General features: G+C 38.1%; 2 protein-coding genes across 4 annotated transcripts in view; one reads left to right on the top strand and one right to left on the bottom strand.

Annotated features, from left to right (window-relative positions):
* The window catches only part of ENPP3 (ectonucleotide pyrophosphatase/phosphodiesterase 3), a 42,042-nt gene extending 40,827 nt beyond the window's left edge, over positions 1-1,215 (bottom strand). The window contains exon 1 of the mRNA XM_084512840.1: positions 993-1,215. Coding sequence (XP_084368966.1) covers positions 993-1,109 — 117 coding nt within the window. The 5' untranslated portion in view covers positions 1,110-1,215. The remainder of the gene's footprint in view (positions 1-992) is intronic.
* A 4,054-nt stretch (positions 1,216-5,269) lies between these two features.
* MED23 (mediator complex subunit 23) overlaps positions 5,270-19,235 on the top strand; it is a 37,294-nt gene continuing 23,328 nt past the window's right edge. The window contains exons 1-11 of one of the 3 annotated variants that reach the window (XM_084512822.1): positions 5,270-5,393; positions 6,333-6,364; positions 6,475-6,562; positions 7,351-7,475; positions 7,622-7,733; positions 8,495-8,593; positions 9,109-9,210; positions 10,088-10,157; positions 12,014-12,126; positions 13,330-13,425; positions 14,022-14,039. In XM_084512822.1, coding sequence (XP_084368948.1) covers positions 5,334-5,393; positions 6,333-6,364; positions 6,475-6,562; positions 7,351-7,475; positions 7,622-7,733; positions 8,495-8,593; positions 9,109-9,210; positions 10,088-10,157; positions 12,014-12,126; positions 13,330-13,425; positions 14,022-14,039 — 915 coding nt within the window. In that variant the 5' untranslated portion in view covers positions 5,270-5,333. The remainder of the gene's footprint in view (positions 5,394-6,332; positions 6,365-6,474; positions 6,563-7,350; positions 7,476-7,621; positions 7,734-8,494; positions 8,594-9,108; positions 9,211-10,087; positions 10,158-12,013; positions 12,127-13,329; positions 13,426-14,021; positions 14,040-19,235) is intronic. The other 2 variants (XM_084512823.1, XM_084512824.1) reach the window with 2 other exon arrangements.

Below are 19,235 nucleotides of genomic sequence, written 5' to 3'. Positions count from 1 at the left end.
TATTTTATGCAATACTTGCATAATGCAGCATTAAATAGGAACTTGCATTATGTGAAATTGTTCTGATGACATAACGCTGAAGAATATCACAACCTGCCTCTCTTTTTCATAGAGCTGTTTTCAAAATTAAGTTTTTAGTCTTTTGAAAATCAGTACCTGTCATCCTGTCATTTTCAGTAAATTCCAATTCTAGATGCGAGAGCTTGTATAAACACACACATACACATATATGTACATGTATATATAAATATATATACACCTTTAATATTTGTTTCATTTATGGTCAGAAGCAGAAACCTAAAATGTGTATCAGTTCTAACAAAAGATTTCAAAAATGTAGGGAAAAACAACAACAACAACAAAAAAAAAACGCATTCTTATCTACAAGGTAGCTGAATGACTCTTAAAGCCCTGGGGAAGAAGGAAAGAGTTGACACGGCATTTGAGATGTGAGAATGACAATACGGGATGAAATGGTTCATTCATCTTTTCCGATACCTTGCTTCGGGAGTGTTTTTCATCAATGCATTGCCTACATACTCTTTTTATTAATGACAAATCCAAAGACACAAAAGAATAAGCAAAAAGGAACTGGGGATACATTGGCCACAAACAAATTAATAAAATAACATACTGAAGCACTGTCTTTGCTGTGCAAAAGATCTGTCAGTTTATCATAGCAAAAGAAGAAGTCTAATTACTTGCCAGGAAATATATATATAAACATATATGCATATATATATATATATATATATATATATTTGACAGTGTTAAACTGCTGGATAAGTACCACAAGAACTTTAGAAATCTGCCAGAGAAATTAGTGCCTTAGTGCTATAGAACTTTAGGTATCAATTACCAAGCTACCTTGAATCATTACATTAATACAACAAAACTAGTAAAAAGCCTGCAGATTTGAAAATTGTAAAGTTTCTACAGTTCTGAAAGGAAAAAAAAAAGAGTAGCAGCCCTGAAGAACAGTGCCTACTTACAGCACAGATTATCTTGTATTTCTGGAGTGTTTTTTTCTTCACATACTGTGATGGTTGTAACATCACATCATCCAAACGTCTGCCTTCATGCATGTCTAGTTCATCGTGACGATTCATTTTGCTGAGGTCTGCCTCTCAGCTGTGTGTATGCTGTGCTCCTTTGGCTCCCCAGCTGGGTTAGCTGCAGCTAAGAGGCTGCTTTTGCTTCAAGTGTGTGTGTGTACTTTGCTCAAAGGTTTTTAATGAGGTTTTAGCTTTTACATTGGTGATAGGTTTGCAGGAAGCCAAAGTAAGCAGGAAAACTACTCAGCAAGGTCAAAGGCTGAAAAGTTCTCTCATGTAGAGAGAACTGTTCTGCCACATTTCAAGATAAAGATGGCATTAGATAAACTGCAGATTAGGAATAATATGTTGCTAAGCAATAACTTGCAAAAACTACACAAATTTGAGTACTCAACTATTTGCCTGTCATCCAGAGTATTTCTTGACTTCAAAGAAAGTATTTGCGATTCTGTTAAATACCTTAAACAAAACCAATACCTAAGTAGATGGTTACCTTCTGCTCTGTGTTACATCTATGTTTTGAGTTCCCTTCCCTTATTTAGCACCAGGGGATTCCTCCCATTTAATTTCAATCCATTTTTTGTCATAGACTTCTTTCAGTCTGCTACACTTTTTTTTTTTTTTTTTTTTTTTCCCAGTAGTGGTAGATGCACTCATTAAAGACAAATGGTATACAGCCAAATCAAATTCAATAGAAATAAAAATTAAACACAATTGGAAATGTATTCCTCATTCAATTTGGTGGTTAATGGGAGGCCTGTTTGTTATGGAAATGTATAGCCTTCATAGCCTACCAGGATTGAGAACCAGGATTCTTGAATCATTACCAACTGTAACTAATCAAATGCTTATCCAATTCTAAAGTTGAGTACCACATGAGTCATAATTTAAAATAAATTTATAACATTTATTATAAAAAACAAATCCAAAACCTAGAACCATATGAGTGGGTATGAAGAAAATTAGCTCCATCCCAGCCAGCCCAAACCAACACGATCTCCACACCTTATTATATGCCATTTACATTATGCTTATGTCCCACACTATATAATACTTCTTCATTTAACCACCACGTCCCTGCCCATCCTTTGATATATACACAGATATCATTCTCTTAGTCTGCGGTTCACCTTTGTAAAATGTTCCTGAAATGTCCATGGACATAATCTTCATGACTTGGGTTCCATCTGTTATGGTGGTCACAGGAGAGGAGAGATAGTGTGATGTTACTGGGTGCCAAAGCCAGCTCAGGTGGGGTCACTGCTGCACTTGCGTGGCTTTTTGGGAAGCTCATTCTTCATCGGTTTGAGTGGTTCCTGCTGCAGTACTTCCTACAACACGCAACTCAAATCATGGGTTACAGCTTAAGGGTCTATCCATACCAGTCTTCACCCTTCGTCCCTTTGGACCAGACTATCAGACTTAACTTTGCAATGGACTCCTCACCCTCACCCCTGCTCCTAACCAAGGGTTGCGATTCCTGTAGAGGTAGTGTTGCAGTGTGGACGTACGTGGAAGGCACAAGTCCCTCTGACTTGAGACGCTGCAATTGCAGCCTGTCCAGTCAGCAGCACAGGAAAAAACAGCAAAGCCCTGGCAATTTGCCAGTCCAGGGACGTGGCCTTTGCTGTTATCAAAATGTTCCCAAGCACAGCAAAACATGATGCTAAGTGCAGCAAATAGCAGCCGCTAGCAAGCACTAGACTCTAATACAAAAAAGCAAGCAAGACCTGTGGCAAGCACAGAAACCTGCCAATGAATAGCTAAACAGTGTAACAGCTATAAATCTGGCAGCTTATAAATCAAATCTGTTGTTATCTTGAGCGCCACTGGCCCCAAGTTGGGTGCCAAAAAGCACTCTGGTGGGTTAACCTCTGTAGGCAGCCAAGCCCCACCCAGCCACTCAGTCCCTCCCTCCCAGAGGGATGGAGGAGAAAACTCTAGGGGTAGAAGAAAAAGAAAACTCAGGGGCTGAGCTAGAGTCAGTTTAATAGGTAAAGTAAAGCTGCATGCACAAGCAGAGCAAAACAAGAAGATAGAACTTGTTTGCTGTCCTTGTATAACAATTGTGAGAATTAAAGCTGTGTTTTTGCAATAGAAAATACCACTAACCTTGCATATTCAAAAGTGATTGCGCAGGCACATCAGTGAGAGGTATGTTAGGCAGATAAGGGGACAGTGGAAGGTCCCACTGCCCCAAAATAAGGAGGATGGCTACAAAAAACAAGACAAGCAGTTGTGGAATCAGCAAAAACAAAACAAACAAACAAACAAAAGATCATGGGCCCTTCCAGTAATGAGAGAAGAAGAAAAAAGGGGAAAAATGAGAAATTACAGGTTGGTCAAATAAAATTGTACATATATGGTGTAGTAACAAGCATCAAGTAGGTTGTGAAGCTGTAGTACTCAGCCAGTGAGGAAACAGTGGAGGAATCAAGTGTTGGGTAATAGGGGATATAAGGTTATGATACACTTCTGCTGTGGGCTCCTGCTTGCAGGATGCCTGCTATTGCAATCGTGAATAAAAATGCTGCTTCACTGAGATCCTCACCCAAACCTATGTTATTGGTTGCAAATTGTTTCTCATATATATTGTTGCTTGTCAAAATGTTTGCTTGCTCTTTTATATATTTAAAGTCATTTTGTAAGGTGCATTTCCTTTTCTGTCACTGGAATTTCAGGGTCATTTCTTTCTCATGCAAACGTTTCTTTCCTTCCTTGTTTGGTCAGGCTTACAGCTCCTTTTTACTAAACACATGGAATCTGCCATGGCCTCATTCCTTGGCAGAGACAACTAGGTGCAATCCCAGCCCTTAAGACTTGTACTGTTCTTCCTCTTTGACACTTGGGTCCCTTACAGAAGGCACGACGACCTTTACTTAGACCTGATTTGCCTGTGTAATGGCCCTGACTTGGACCTCAGCTCTACCTCAGGGACCAGGTTCTCTGCTATAGGTAAGCTCATATGTAGTTCAGTTTTATTAAAATTAGATCTGGTTAGACAAATATGGTGGTTTCACATTGATGGTCAGCTAAACTCCACCACATGGTCCTCCTGCTCCCTTTCCTCAATACAACATGGGCAGAAAATATGATATAAAAAAAATGGGGCTGAGATAAAGACAGGGAAATCACTAACCAATTACTATCACAGGTGAAACAGACTCTGTGTGGGAGAATAATATCCTTTGCTGCTTATTGTTAACAGAGTAGAGCAGTAAGACACTAAAGCAAGCTCCAAAGATCTTCCCCCCATCCACCCTCTTCCACCTCCTCCCCTCAAGTGGCACAGGAGAATGGGGGCTCCAGTCTCTGGCACTTCATCTCTGCTGCTCCCTCACGGTCCCTCCCTGCCCCTGCTCCCCATGGGGTCCCTCCCAGGGGATGCCGTCCTTCCCCAACTCAGCCTGTGGGGGCTGCCCACAGGCAGCAGCTCTTCAAGCACTGCTCCCACACAGCTCCGTCCCACGGGGTCCATCCCCAGGAGCAAACTGCTCCAGCACGGGTCCCCCACGGGTGGGCGGCAGCTCCCCCCGGACCCCCTGCTTCACCGGGGGCTCCTCTCCACTGGCTGCAGCGTGGAGATCTGCTCCATGTGGGACCCATGGGCTGCAGGGGGACAGCCTGCTCCACCAGGGGCCTCTCCCTGCACAGCCCGCAGGGGAACTGCTGCTGTGTGCCTGGAGCACCTCTTGCCCTCCTGCTGCATGGACCTGGGGGTCTGCAGGGCTGGTTCCCACTCCTCTCTCCCAGCTGCTGTTGTGCAGCAGTTATTATTATATTTTTTCCCTTCCTTCAATCTGCTCTCCCAGAGGCCCGCCCAACATCACTCTCTGGCTCAGTTCTGGCCAGCAGCGGGTCCCTTTTGGAGCTGGCTGGGCTCTGCTCCCAGGGGCCACCCCTGGCAGCCATCCTCTGCTAGCCCTTGCTGTGCAAATCCACAGCGGGAAAGGCACCACGTATGAGATAAATCACTCTTGGGACCTACATGCATTAGGGACCTCAAGACCATCTTACGATCCACTTTTAAAACTCAACATTGGGTGTGGCATTTGGGGCAAACTGCGTGGCGCAGAACTCTAGTTATAAAGTCAGATTAGGTTTAAAATAAATAAACTCTTCTCTCCCTTTTCTCCCTCCCCTCCCTCCCTCCCCGCCCGGAACGCAGAGGCGGCGGAACGCCGGAGCCGCGCAGCCGCTTCCCGGGGCGGGAGGGGGACGGCAGCGGCCGGGACCTTCCGGCGGGGGCTGCGGCGGGCCCGCGGGGGCGGCGGGGCCATGGCGCTGCCCATGGCGCCCATGGAGACGCAGCTGCAGAGCATCTTCGAGGAGGTGGTGGTGAGGCCGGGGGGGACGGGGGCGCCGGCCAGGGCAGGGCAGGGCAGCGGCGGAGCCCCCCCCCCCCTCCTCCCCGTGGGGAATGGCGGCCCGGGGTGGTTCGTGGCGTGGTGTGTGCCCGCGCCTCGCCGGCCCCTTTGTGTGGCAGAAACGGCCTCGTTGCGTTCCCGCAGCTGTGGCTGAGGAGATGCCGGGCTGGCGCTCTCGCTGCTGCTGTTACCGATCTCGTGGGCAGCAGTGAACCCGCCTCGCGGTGCTGTGAGGAACAGGCGGGCGTCAGGCCTTGTGTAGCAGCTGGAGAAGGCCGAGAGTTGCATCCAGGGGCATTTCTAGGCGTTGCAGTTGGGCATAATGGCATTTAAGGAAAAAAAAAAAAAAAGCTTTAAAAAGATAAACTGGGTATTCATAGATAATCTACTGCAAGGCCGTATGATCGCTTCATGGAATTTTAAAAGCAATGGACTTAAACTCAGGTGGAGCAGTGACTGTGTATCCAATTGATTTGTGTAGCCAAGTGTCGTGAAACAGGAATGGGACAAAAAGCTTAGCAGGATTCAGAAATACTAGAAGGATTTCTTGGAGTGTGGGAGGAGAGCTGCTGTTACAGAATTAAACGATTTCTACAACTTTGGGACATAAGCTAAGAAAGAGCCTAGCATAATAGGCTGCCCAGGGAAGTGGTGGAGTCACCATCCCTGGAGGTCCTTAAAAGACGTTTAGATGTAGAGCTTAGTGATACGGTTTAGTGGAGGACTTGTTAGTGTTAGGTCAGAGATTGAGCTCGGTGATCTTCCAGCTTAGATGATTCTGTGGTAACAGAAGAAATGCATCCCCCTCTGATACAGTCCCATTAGAGCCCTCCTTAGCGCTGTGTCCTGCTGGTTAGGCACCCTTGGAAAACCTTGTCACAGCAGCTCACCTGGGGCTTTTCTCTTGCAGAAAACGGAGGTAATTGAAGAAGCTTTTCCTGGGTGAGTGCAATGTTAGATTTTTTGTTTGTGACTTTCTGTGTAAATGCATTTTTCTACTTGTACTCTTTCACTGTTGTAGTGCTAATAACCAATTTTCTCATTTGCATTAGTATGTTTATGGACACTCCTGAAGACGAGAGAACCAAACTGATCAGCTGCCTGGGTGCTTTTAGACAGTTCTGGAGCAGTCTTTCCCAGGTTAACATTTAATTTGTTGCTTCTATATATATATATATATATTTATTTTTTTTTTTTCCTGCCCATGTAGTAAAACCTTGTCTAGCAGACAAACACTGAAGCTATAAGGTGTGTTTCCAGTTATTCAGAATCTGATTTCAGGTATGGCCCAGTAAAGAATATAGGAAGACTATGCAAGAAAAAGATCAGCTTTTACATTAGTAAGATTACATTAGTAAGATTACATTTTACGATTACATTAGATTTTACATTAGTAAGATTAGTTGTTCAGCAAAAGTTGTGCATTTCTAATAAAGATAACCAAGTTAAAGTAGTAACTGTTCAAAAATAACTTTTTTTTTTTTTTTTGTAGAATTGAATAATTAAAACGAAATGAAAATAATGTTTATGCTCAAAAATGACCTTTTAATAGTTGGATACCTCTAGGCATTCTTCTTGTAACGGGAGATCTACTTCATTTTCAGTCAATTTGATTATAAATGATACGAGAAGAACAGTATAAAACAGTTCTACTTTATTCTCTTCTGTGCTGAAAGTATGTGAAAAACAAAGTTGACTATAGAAATCAGTTTCGGGTATGAGATGAGACTTCAATGGGAACTGTTTCCAACATTGTATCAAATGACTTGTAGGGAAAACTGAATGTTGGACAACTGGACTAAAAACGCTTTAAATTTCATTCTCATCTCCTGCCAGTTTCAGTTCTTCATGATAGGAGATTATATGAATGTTATGGTTTGTTTCACTACCCATAAATACATTGTTTCTCCCCTTTGCTGTTTTTTCAGGAATCCCATGAACAATGTGTCCAGTGGATTGTAAGATTCATTCATAGCCAGCACAGTCCTAAAAGAATTTCTTTTCTTTATGACTGTTTAGCAATGGCAGTTGAAACTGGACTCTTGCCACCCAGGTAAGTTAAGCCACAGTGAGTCAATAAATAGGATACTTGAAAGCTGCAGTATTGCAGGGTGCTCTGTGAGAGTGTTATTAAAGAATGTGAGAGCACATACATGCTCATAATCCGACATTCATTTTTGCATTATCTTCTTCTGCTAGGATGGTTTGTGAATCTCTGATAAACTCCGATACGCTGGAGTGGGAAAGGACACAGCTATGGGCCTTAACATTTAAATTGGTCCGGAAAATTATTGGAGGTGTAGACTACAAGGTATTTCCCCCCCCCCTCCCATTCCTTTCTTTGTGAGAAGATGTATTGCTTTATGGCTTTGCTTTTATGCTTTTGTGCTGGTGAACTCCATTGTTTCAAAGTGTGCTTTGTTAATGAAAGAAAAAGGTAACTGAGTGAGGCCTGTTTTAATGCTTTTTCGTAACTGAGCTTTATGTTAATAGATAATTCTGTACAGATATGCAACTTCTCCTACTCTCTTTTCTAGCACACAATCTTCCTAAATATCCCTAATGCAGTTGCATAAGTGGTACATGCAGAAAAGTAATGCTATCAAGCAGTAAGGCTAAAGTTCTTGCATTTGCTCTGCCCCCTGTTGCTACGTAGGAAAAGCAACTCTGAGTCTTTGGCATGGTCCGACTCCAACAAAAGGAGCAGAAAACCATGCACATCTCTCAGAAGAAGACCACTTCACAAATGTTGGTGGGTGTGTTAGAGCAAACCCATAAGGCACAACATTGTACGTTGGGCAGTCTGCACAAGACGTCATATGTTGGGTATCTGTGGATGCACATCAAGATTTCAGCAGTTATTTTTTTTACCTGGGGTATGCCGAGATTGAGAAGTCCCATAAGAGGTTTAATGCCATTAGTGTTCACATTTTCTCTAGCACTCTGTCTGCTGGCACTTAGCAAAAACCATCTGATTTCACTGAAGATGCTGTCTGGTCATATTCACTGTGTAATTTATCTGCCTGAAATGAAAAATATCCTGGAACATTAATTTTGTGTGCTTTCTTTTAGGGTGTGCGTGATCTGTTGAAAGTAATCCTAGAGAAAATCTTAACAATTCCAAACACTGTGAGCTCAGCTGTTGTGCAGCAGCTTTTAGCAGCAAGAGAGGTAGTTATCTCAATTTTACATGATGTCACATCAGTCTTTCAAATAGAGCCACTCTAGCTATCAGAGTTGATACAGATCAACAGCAAAGACCTGTTGTTTTCTGTTACTGTGTTTTGTACCTCATACGAGGAGCTTTTTGGGGATGCTGTTGTGCACTAAAATCCCTAAAGGAAAAGTCAGACCTCATGTTTGACTTACTGAAGTAAGTTGTATGAGATAAAATGTTGAGATTAACTACTTTCTTTTTTCTTAGTTAGTGAAAATACTAGTAGTTTTCAACCTTTTATAGGCAGGCATAAAGGCATGGTTTTACTTGAGCTTAAACAGCCTAACTTACACTAGTACAATTAAAAGCAGATTTTAATCTAATGAACTATCAGGGTACAACTTAAGAAAAAGTATTTTAATCTTGCTAGTATTTATTTTTATGGATTGTCCCAGACTAGTAGACAGGCCATACCTTTGTCTATCTTATCCCAACTTTTTTTAACGCTGATACATTCTTCTACTTATAGGTGGTAGCCTACATTTTGGAAAGAAATGCATGTTTGTTACCTGCCTACTTTGCAGTTACAGAAATCAGAAAGCTGTATCCTGAAGGAAAACTTCCCCACTGGGTAATGACAAGATATAAAATCATGTAATCTAGAGTTTTGTTTTACGGAAAACAAAAAAACAAAACATCGTGTCTCTCTCTCTTTTTCTTTTTTTTTTTGCTTAACAAATTTAAAGCGAAGATTTAGGATCTTTTATTTAATGGCAAATTCTGTGTTTAGGTATGTCAATTAAAGGTGTAGGCTTGTTGTGATGGGATCAGCAGATCCCTGTGTTCTTGCATGAAGTTGATGGCATAGTTTTGACCTCTAGCTTGGTGTTCAAAAGTCTTGATGCATTGAGTTGGGTTTGTTGAATACGTTTGGATACACAGGTCATGCTTACCAACCAGATTGTGCTCTTTCTGTAGTGAGAAAGAAAAAAAGCACTTTAAATTGCTGACTGAGATGGTTTTGTGTGTTTAAATTCAGTTCTGTGATAAATGTCATGCAATAAAAATGGTCATTGTTTCTATAAAGAATGTAATATTGATCTGGAAATAAAAAAATATGGTGCTTTATTGTTGTGGTATTGTTATCCAGAGATAAACAGAAATTCTGAAGTTTATTTTGTCTTAAAATCTTTGTTCCTAAATAGCATACACTGAAATAATGTGGTATATGTAAAAGAAACCATTATTATAATGTTATTAACAGTTATTATTGCTCTTATTCAAGTGTAAAGTGAGAAGAGTGCTTCCTTCCACTTTACAAGGTTACATTTTTCTTTTTATGGTTTCTAATTTCTGGAGTATTTTTCTGACTTCTTGAAATGTGTAGGGAGATAGCTATTTTTAGTAGATTTCTGTGTATTTAACTAAAATGCATGAACTTTTTTTTTTAGTCTTAAATAATCTGTATCAATATATGCAATTGATATTGCATATCTTTTCTCACCCAGTTACTAGGTAATTTAGTATCGGATTTTGTGGATACCTTCAGACCCACAGCAAGAATAAATTCCATTTGTGGTAAGAGAATGACTTGTATTCACTAAATATTTTGTTTTATATAACCTTTTGGGGCATATATTCATCTAAGCAAAATGATTCAGAGCTTATGTCTCGTGTAGTATCTTTCTTTTTGTTAGTTTATTTTCAGACTTGCTTCTCCAGTTTTTGCTTTGAAGGGGAAAATTGATATTGATGAGGTCAAAAGCATTCAAGTTGATAGCAGAAGTGTACTTCTTGTTACATGGCTGTGTAGTTTGTATCTACAGTAGACCTTAAGAAAATCATAGTGTTTCTGCATTTAAGGATTTTGAGATAAAACAGATCTACCGGCTGGTATGTTAGTTTTAGAATATTTTCTGATTTCAATTTGCATTGGAGCTTTTGTAGCTGCTCAGTTTCATCCCTATTGTGGCAAAGTTCTCTGTGAACTTTCTAATTCAGAGGAGAACAAAAGTTTGCTGTTTTAATTGTGATGCAGGTTGTGGTTTTCTTTAAAAAGATAAAGATGTCTTCTGTTTGCTTTGAGAATTAAGTAACTTTACGACAGTTGCATTGTTTCTTAGCTCTTAGCAAGTGTTGTTGCAACTGAACTTAAAGAATGAAGAGATTAAGAGTGTAAAATCATAATATCCCCAAGCATTTTGATTCCAAAGCAAATACATTTTACATGTATATACAAAGCATATATATTTGTATATATTTGTATATACAAAGCGTATATATTTGTATATACAAAGCGTATACATTTTACATGTATAAATTGAGGAGAAGATAAAAGTATTTATACTTCTTGTGTTATGATTGGTCTGGACAGCAGAAGTTATGGAATTTGAACTGAGAATGAGATTGAGGTCAAAGGTGGGGCACCTAAATTTAGATGGTTACGCACAGATGCACTAGGGGCTCAAGTCAGATGCTTGGTTAAACAATTATGTTATAAATATAAAATTATTATATATATAATATATATATATAAATTATATTATAAATATGGTTAAACAATTGAAATATATCCAAGGCTCTATCCTATACTATCTAATGAGTCTAAATTTATCCTACAAAAACTCTTGGTGTGCAATCAGCTGAATCACGCTGGCCTACACTGACTTAGTTGACTACGTTTCCTGCAACTGCAGGAGGAGCACAGACACTTGTATTTGACTAACATCATCTTGAATGGAAGCCTGCCCACAGGATTTTTTCATCCATAGGGGAAAAGAATAGGAAAAGGAAAAGGGAAAAGAAGAGCTTACATGCTTAAACTAGTAATACCATTTTTGTTGGAAGGACCAGTGTCCTAAAAGTTAATCCGTAGGCCAAGCAATGGCATTAGAACAGTCTTTGGGTAAACTGAAAGGTCTTTGGGCACAGAGATTGCTTCTCTATAGATGAAATAAAACTGACAATTTGTGAAGCACTTTTTTCTTTTTTTTTCTTTTTTTCTTTTTTTTTCTTTTTTTTTCTTTTTTTTTCTTTTTTTTTTCTTTTTTTTCTTTTTTTTTTCTTTTTTTTCTTTTTTTTTTCTTTCTTTTTTTTTTCTTTTTTTTGTGGTTTGGCATACAGTATGAAGTACTGTGATTTTCCCCCATGGGAATTAGTGTTTCTTTTAGATAAATACTTGCAAATACTTTAATTTTCAGGGTACCCAATCTGAATAGAAGGGGATTTAACTCCTTAGATACTTTGTTAGTTGAGAAGTTGAACTTTCTGTTGGGGAAAATAAAATCAGCTTGAAGCAATCCTATGGTAAAAAGCTATAAACAATGGAAATGTAAGGAGAGCATAAAAGTGGCTGAGGCTACTTTTTGGATCAGAATGATTAATGATAGGCCAATTTCACTGTTGTAGAATTCATGATGTTTCATTGCATGTAGGTCGCTGTAGTCTTCTTCCTGTGGTAAATAACTCAGGTGCCATGTGTAACTCGTGGAAGCTGGATCCTACAACCCTTCGTTTTCCTTTGAAAGGTCTCTTACCATATGACAAGGTATGCCTTATTAAGCATCTTAAGCCTCTTTATGTTCCAGAAATGCAAAGGTTTTATATTGTTGGGGGAAAAAAAATTCAACTGTGAATTTCCTATTGGTCAGCTAGGCTAGCATTGCAGTTGTAGATGTTTTCCCTGTGTTATCTATTTCAATGATCTCAAACTGTACGTGGAGGAACTTTAAAGTAGCATGTAGTGTAACTGCTGCCCAGGAGGCTGAAGAAAAATTTGTTTCATGTTCTTTGTTGGTGTGTGCTTCTGGGAGCAAGTGGGAGCAGAGAATTGATTGAAAAATAGTTTAGCAGTGAGGAGATAAAGAGAATGGGAAGGTGATTTCTTCTTTTCTATGTTCTTTGTTATTCCATGGGAAAGATACATTTGCAATTCAAACGTAAATAGAAGTTAGCTTATTTGAAGTTAGAACTCTGGAGTGTGAAAGAGTGGTGTACTGAAAGAAGTTAACAATGTAAATGAACGGGACAAAAATCCAAGGTATCCCATCCCAAATAACCTAGGCCTCTAAGGAAGGATATAGAAGATCTAATGTCGCATGCTGTTCACAGTCCACAGCTATTTTAAGTTTAGGGGTTTCCTGAGGCAAGCTTGGATTCTATATTTAATAACCATTTCTTTTCCCAATACTTGTTCAGTCTTCTCTTGAGCCCATGTAAACTGTTAGCATCCTCAGTACCCTTTTGACAAGGAGTTTTACCTTTCAGCTTTGTTGCGTGAGCCGTTGCCTTCTATTTGTTTTGAATCATGCTTCAAATAACTTTTTTTCTTTGAAGTGATTCAGATGTTGGAAGATACAGTGAGCAGTTCCATATCTGCTTTCTTTGTGTCACTTGTGATTTTTATGGATCTTGGTCATGTGCTTCCTCAGCTGCCTTACCTAGCTTCCTTTCAGTTCTTGATGGTCTTCCAGAGTCCTGCTCGCAGTTTTCCAAGGCTGTTTTCAGAAAGCATGACACCCTGTTACTGGTTTTAAACAATATATTTCTATCTAGTCCCCATAACATCTCTAAAGAGTTCTAAACAGTTGCAGTTATTTCCTTCTTTCTGTTGGGTATCAGAGCAAAAAAGATTTGCATAAGTAGATCATAGGTAAAACACTTGTTACATTGTTAACTCAGTTAAATAGTAGTATTAAACGTCATCTTGAGGCAATATATGTTTGTATATGTTTGCTTTTTTTTTTTGAAGGATCTGTTTGAGCCGCAGACTGCTTTGCTGCGCTATGTGCTGGAGCAACCGTATTCAAGGGATATGGTCTGCAATATGCTAGGTCTGAATAAGCAGGTACTGTACTGTGCTGTAACACATGGTTTAATTCTGCATAGAATCTGCACTATTCTTTTTCTCTTTTCTTTGCTATAGCTAACTAAGCAAAACAGTTTAGGTCCAGAGAGTGATTTTTTTTTAATTATTTTTACTATTTTATTTTTATTTTATTTTTTAATGAGATCATATTAGGTTAATTGGACACTGTTGTTCCTATCATTTGGATATTGCTTTACGAATGTTAAATTGAAAAGTAGAGATTTAAAATATGATTTTTTTTTGCATTGCTTTTTTTTCCTATAAGGCCAGCCTCAAGTACACCTTTGACAGACAGTAGGAGACTGCTAGCTCAAAAAATAAAAAACGGTTCTTGTTCCTGTTTTTAGTTTTCAAAATGTTGTATTTTGTTGTATTGGCATGTTACAGTACTACAATAGTGGAACGCTGGGTTTTGTTTTATTATGTTTTTTCTTTTTATACATTAGAATGGGAGGGCTTAGTCTGGCTTGGGGATCCTTGAGGCTGGCCTCATAGTCACTGTTTTGTCTTTTCTTTTTTTCTTCCTTTATTTTTGTTCTGTCCTGTCTTGTCCTGCCCATCCTCCAATGCTCTAGACCTTGAACATTGCTCAGGTATGTTCACAACCTTACTGTTGTATTGTGACTAACGATACGCTGGCCGCTTTGTAGCCACTGATTCCAGTTAGAGAATACATGTACAGTCAGGGCTTGAAATTGGCAGGACCATTAGACAAGGGCAAATTGTCAATACAAATCTCTCCAGATATGAGAGAGAGAGCATAATACGCTGGCAGTCAGTGGTCCTTTGGTCCTAAGATTTTGATTGGAATGGACTGCTACCATTACCTTTACCAGTCATAAGTACTTTTATTGCTGGAATTTTCAGATGAAGAGAGACTCTTAATTCAAGACTTTTTTCCTTATGCAGGTGGCAAAACATCCACTGCACTCAACTGTGAAATTACAAAGCTGTAAATACAATCCTTGTTAATATATAAAAAAAAAAAAAAAAAAAGCATTAGGAAGCCTCTGTAACAAACTTCCCAACAGGCAATTATAATATTTTTCAAGCTAGGTAAAACACAGTAGTGTGATAAGTAGTTCCTTAAAATTTGGACTACCTGTGGGGTTTTGTTTGTTTTTGTTTGTTTGATTAAAAAAAAAAAAAAAAAAGGGCAAGCCTGAGCAAATCAACCAAGTAGACTTTGTTCAAAATTTGAAATACACTACTATATTTACAGTTGATCCCTTGTTACAATAATAATTCCTCTCCTATTTAAAAAAAAAACCAACAACAACAAAAAACCACAAACAACATTTCAAGCTTTATAAAATGGCGTTGCTGTTTGCAATACTATAGTGAAGGTTGTGTCAGTGTTTCCATTTAAGAAACTTTTTTCAGATTTTTAACTTGACTATAAAATTTACATGATTCTGAAACCTTGTGTATACTTTCTATTTTAAGTGAAATACAGCAATGCTCCCATGCTCTTTCTGGATTGAGACAATGTTTTTGAATGCACGAATTCCTACATCTTGGCAAACAGTACTATACTGTTGTATACCACAGTCTTCTGTATTTGAGACTCTTAAAGCAGCTGAAATGTTAAACTTCAGAAATGAGCTGCTAGGTTTAGTGTTCAGGCGAGTAGTATTTGTATTTTGGGTCTTTTCCTGTGTCTACATTTAGATAATAATTTAAACTCTTCTTGTATGTATATTGTAGCTGGTAAATCATACAAGACTACAGGAAAAAAATATTAAGCCCATTTTATTCTAACTGTTTGTGGTCTGTGCCTTAGAGTCAAAAAATGTCAACATTAAAAATGCTGTTTATTTAGTCTTATTTTTCCATCCTATAAATATAGTTGATGGAAATTCAATTGAATTAATTAAATATATTAAAGTATACTTTTTAAAACTTGGTCAGTAGCGTATGAATTTCTACACAAAGTTTCAACCTGGCATGAAATTTTATGGCCAAGGAACAAACTTGAAGAATGTAGCTTATAAAGGAAATGCTGACAGAACATGAACTATAGCTGTGCTGCTACAACTACACCAGCGTAAGGATGTTTAGGCTGCTGTGATTCAAAAGTGCAAATTGAGAGTAGGGTGGTGTAGTGGTATAGAACAGGAATACTATATGTTCTACTGAGACATTGATATATTCTGTTTAAAGCTGTGGAAAACATTACAATTTTAATCACTTTTTAGGTACAAATTAATGTTATAGCTGAATTTGTTAATGTATCCAGCCGATAAAAAAAAAAAAAAAAAGTGTGCTTTTCACAAGTTGTGTTACTGCGTTGGTGTTTTCAGTAAAATGGCTGATAATTTTGTATTTTATACGTAGAACTGAACTAACCTCTATACGTTGATTGTCACTGTAATAAAAGATGCTTAGCAATGCAAATAGTTCCAAGTTTGTTTCAAAAATGAATACGGAAACACCTCGAAGTGATGATCAGGCATTCCTTTTTATTTATATGAAGCTGCTTGTATGCCCTGTCAACTATTCACACAGATCCAGTTGCAGGATTGGAGCCTTCATTTGAATCTTTTGGCATCACAAACTAGGTATGGTTCAGCAGATCGGAAATTTGCCCTAGTTCTCGAATATTCTTGAAGACGAACAATGAAATTCTCTGGTTCAGTCTTAACTAAGCAGATGTGTGTTAGAAAAATGTTCACTCAAACCGTCTCTGAGTTGTGTAGAAAATACATATCCAGCTGTCCGCTAACCTTGCAGAGAGAAACAAGAAGGTAAAATTTGGTATGTTTATGCATTCATATCTTCCTTTCAGGAATTTAAGTTTTGATGTGGGATTTTTATGAGCTTTTTTATACTTTTACCAAGTCTATGTATGGCTTTAAGTCCAGATGCGGTAATACAGACTTCAGAATATTCCTTCTGTTGGACTGTGGGGTTGGCTTTTCTTTTCTGCTAGTGTATAATTCTGTGTGTGGTAGTATTTTCTTTTCTACCTGTGTGAATTGGTTTATAGGAAGGAGAGTTTTAAATTGTATCTTATCATGTCTCTTCATATACATGGGTAGTACTCCCAATACTTACTTACATTTTGAATAATTTTGTTGAGGTATTTAACAATCTGTGTGGGTTTGGGTTTTAGGGGAGTTTTTTGTTTGTTTGCTTTTTTTTTTTCTTGGAAAATGCTTAAAAGCTTAGCATCTTACATTGCCAAATTAAGATTCAGTTTAGGGATCATATTTAAGGGAGTACTTAAAAACACGTGCTTCTTTGAATCAAACTTTAGTAATGTCTTAAGACAATCATGAAATTGCATTTGAACATTTTGCTTTATATTATTACCTTCTCTGTACATACAGATTTACATGAAAAACGTCCTTTTAGAATAATTGAATCCTTGAATAATTAATCTGGATTGTGCAGCAGTCCTCTAAAAAATGAAATTTACTTAAGCTTAATGTAAGCTTTGATTTTAGTTGGGGAAACTTTGAAAAAAGAGGTAATTTTTCAGGTGTCTTGTTTCTATAATGTTATACAAACGTTTAATTAGGACATACTGTATTAGTGATTTTGCAAATAGCCTGTGGTGATCTGCAGCTTTGACTATGAGATGATATGTACTGTGCTGTGTTCAGGTGGATGTGTAGTTGTAATCTCCCCTAGCGACAGACCAGAACAGTTTGCTTAAGGAAGTTGTTTATTTGATGTTTGTCATCGTGGAAGTAGAATTAAAATATCAAGTGGAAGGAATGACATAACTCAAAAACTGACTGTCCCTTGTATTTTTGAAGTATTATATATTGATGTTGGGGACTTCCTGGTATTATCAGTGTTAGCATGGCAAAGTACTTAAACTAAGGGGTGTGATTGCTTCTTTTTTTTTTTTTTTTTTTTTTTTGATACATTTCTGATTGTCTCTGTGTTGGGAAGGCTTGAGAGCACTTCCCTTGTTGAATCTTACACCATTTTTAATGAGAAAAACGTCAGAATACTCACAGAACTAGCTAGGAATAGAATCAGGTGTAATAAAAACAAACTGTAGGGGCTTGTTTTGAGTCTTGGTAGCATGCAGTTGTGGAAAATGGAAGTGAGAGGGGGCTGTAGTTCTGTTTTGTATGAATTACTTTAGCCATTTAAATTACGCACTTTGAATTTGACTTCTGAAGGTACCTGTTGCTCAGCAGGATTCTGTCTACTGAATCCATTATTTACTAAATATTTTCAAGCTAAATGGTATTTCTTAAAATACTTGAAACAATAATGACCTGCAGCTAGCCTTACCGACTTCTTAAAATAATTCTGTTTTAGGGAAATCTCTTAACAAAAAAAAAAAAAAGACAACTGAAGCTTTGCTCTGCTACAAAAAGGTACCACTGGTCCATTAGAGGGCTGGTCTTGAGAGAAATTTTAGTATCGAATTGTCCTGGTAGTACTTTTTTTTTCCTGTATCTCTTCATCATTTAATAATATTTTCAGTGATGTTATGTATTTGTCAGATATTTAAAGGTTATTGTCAGGAGTGAAATGGAGAGTGTTTATTCACATTTTTGTAACTTGGTTATCTTACTTCTTATTTTTAAAGACCAAAACATAGTTGTTTTTACTGCTGTATTTTTCCATATATAAAAATACTTCCAAAATCCCAAATCAGTTTTTATTTGTTTTTAATTTTGAAACACAAATTCCTGTTTGTTTTTGAGGAAAATCGGCCCTTACCTGTATCTTTATCCATGTCTCAATACGTAGAGAAGTTCTCTTTCAGTTATGAGTAGTTAATAAAATAAGACCCCAATCCTGCGAAGACATAGGCAAGTGCAGTATTTTATTTGAGTGCTCCAAAACTCATAGTTAGAAAATTTCTGCTTAAATATGTTCACTGAAAATACAGAAAAAAAAATGCCAGAAAACTAATTAAAGAAGATAGAATAATAAATACTGCTTTGTTTATCACAGAATGTTGTGAAGCAATAAAAGGATGAATTTATTTTACTAGTTTCCTGGCTCCTAAACCTTTCCCAGTCTTAGAATTATTGAGAATACTGAAAATTCCTACTGGAAATTCTGGCTTTCCTTTTAACAGTAATATTTTCCTGTTGTATTCTTTCAATAACTTTATCCTAAATTAATATAGCCTAACATGATTAGGCTTTTGGACATTAACCCAGTGCTTAGCAAACTATTAAATTTCAAGCCCTGTACGTAGTAGTTTTGCATGCTGGATTATAAACTAGTCTGTAGTCTTGTCTGTTGCACCCTGCTCTGCTTCATAATTAGTTGCTTGGTGAGGGAGGGGGGCCGGGGGAGGAGGGGATAACAAGAACAAAAACACGACGAAACAAAACCAAAGTGTTCTCAACTGATGATGTTAACATTGCTCTCTGTAAACCTGTAGCGTGGTTGATCTGTGGCAATGGCATTGGCATTGTGTACTGGAAGAGAAGGTGAAACAGTAACCGGTGCTTTCTATTCTAGTTAGAGGTTTGTGTTAAGCATGCTTTGAGAAAGCACAGCTAGAATTGGAGCTTTCTGCAGTTTGGAGCTGGCAAAGAGCATGCAACAGGGGATGCTGTTCACTACATTATGCCAGCTTTTCCCGTTCTTGCATTTTATGTTCAATTTAAGACAATATTTTCTTTTTTTGTTGTTGCAAAAGACTACCATTGATGAAAGTTAGAACAAGCATCCCCTTTGAGCATCTCTCTTTCCTTTTATTATTTCTTACTTTATTAATTAAAAGGTGTTTTTAGGCTGCCTGGCTAGTAAGTCAAAGAACTCATCTAAGGCATCTAAACTCATCTAAACTATTTTATGAATAT

The sequence above is a fragment of the Aythya ferina genome, assembly GCF_964211825.1.
Source record: "Aythya ferina genome assembly, chromosome: 3".
Taxonomy (NCBI): Eukaryota; Metazoa; Chordata; class Aves; order Anseriformes; family Anatidae; genus Aythya; species Aythya ferina.
The sequence above is the reverse complement of the archived record's forward strand: the minus strand, read 5'-3'. Positions and strand labels throughout refer to the sequence as shown.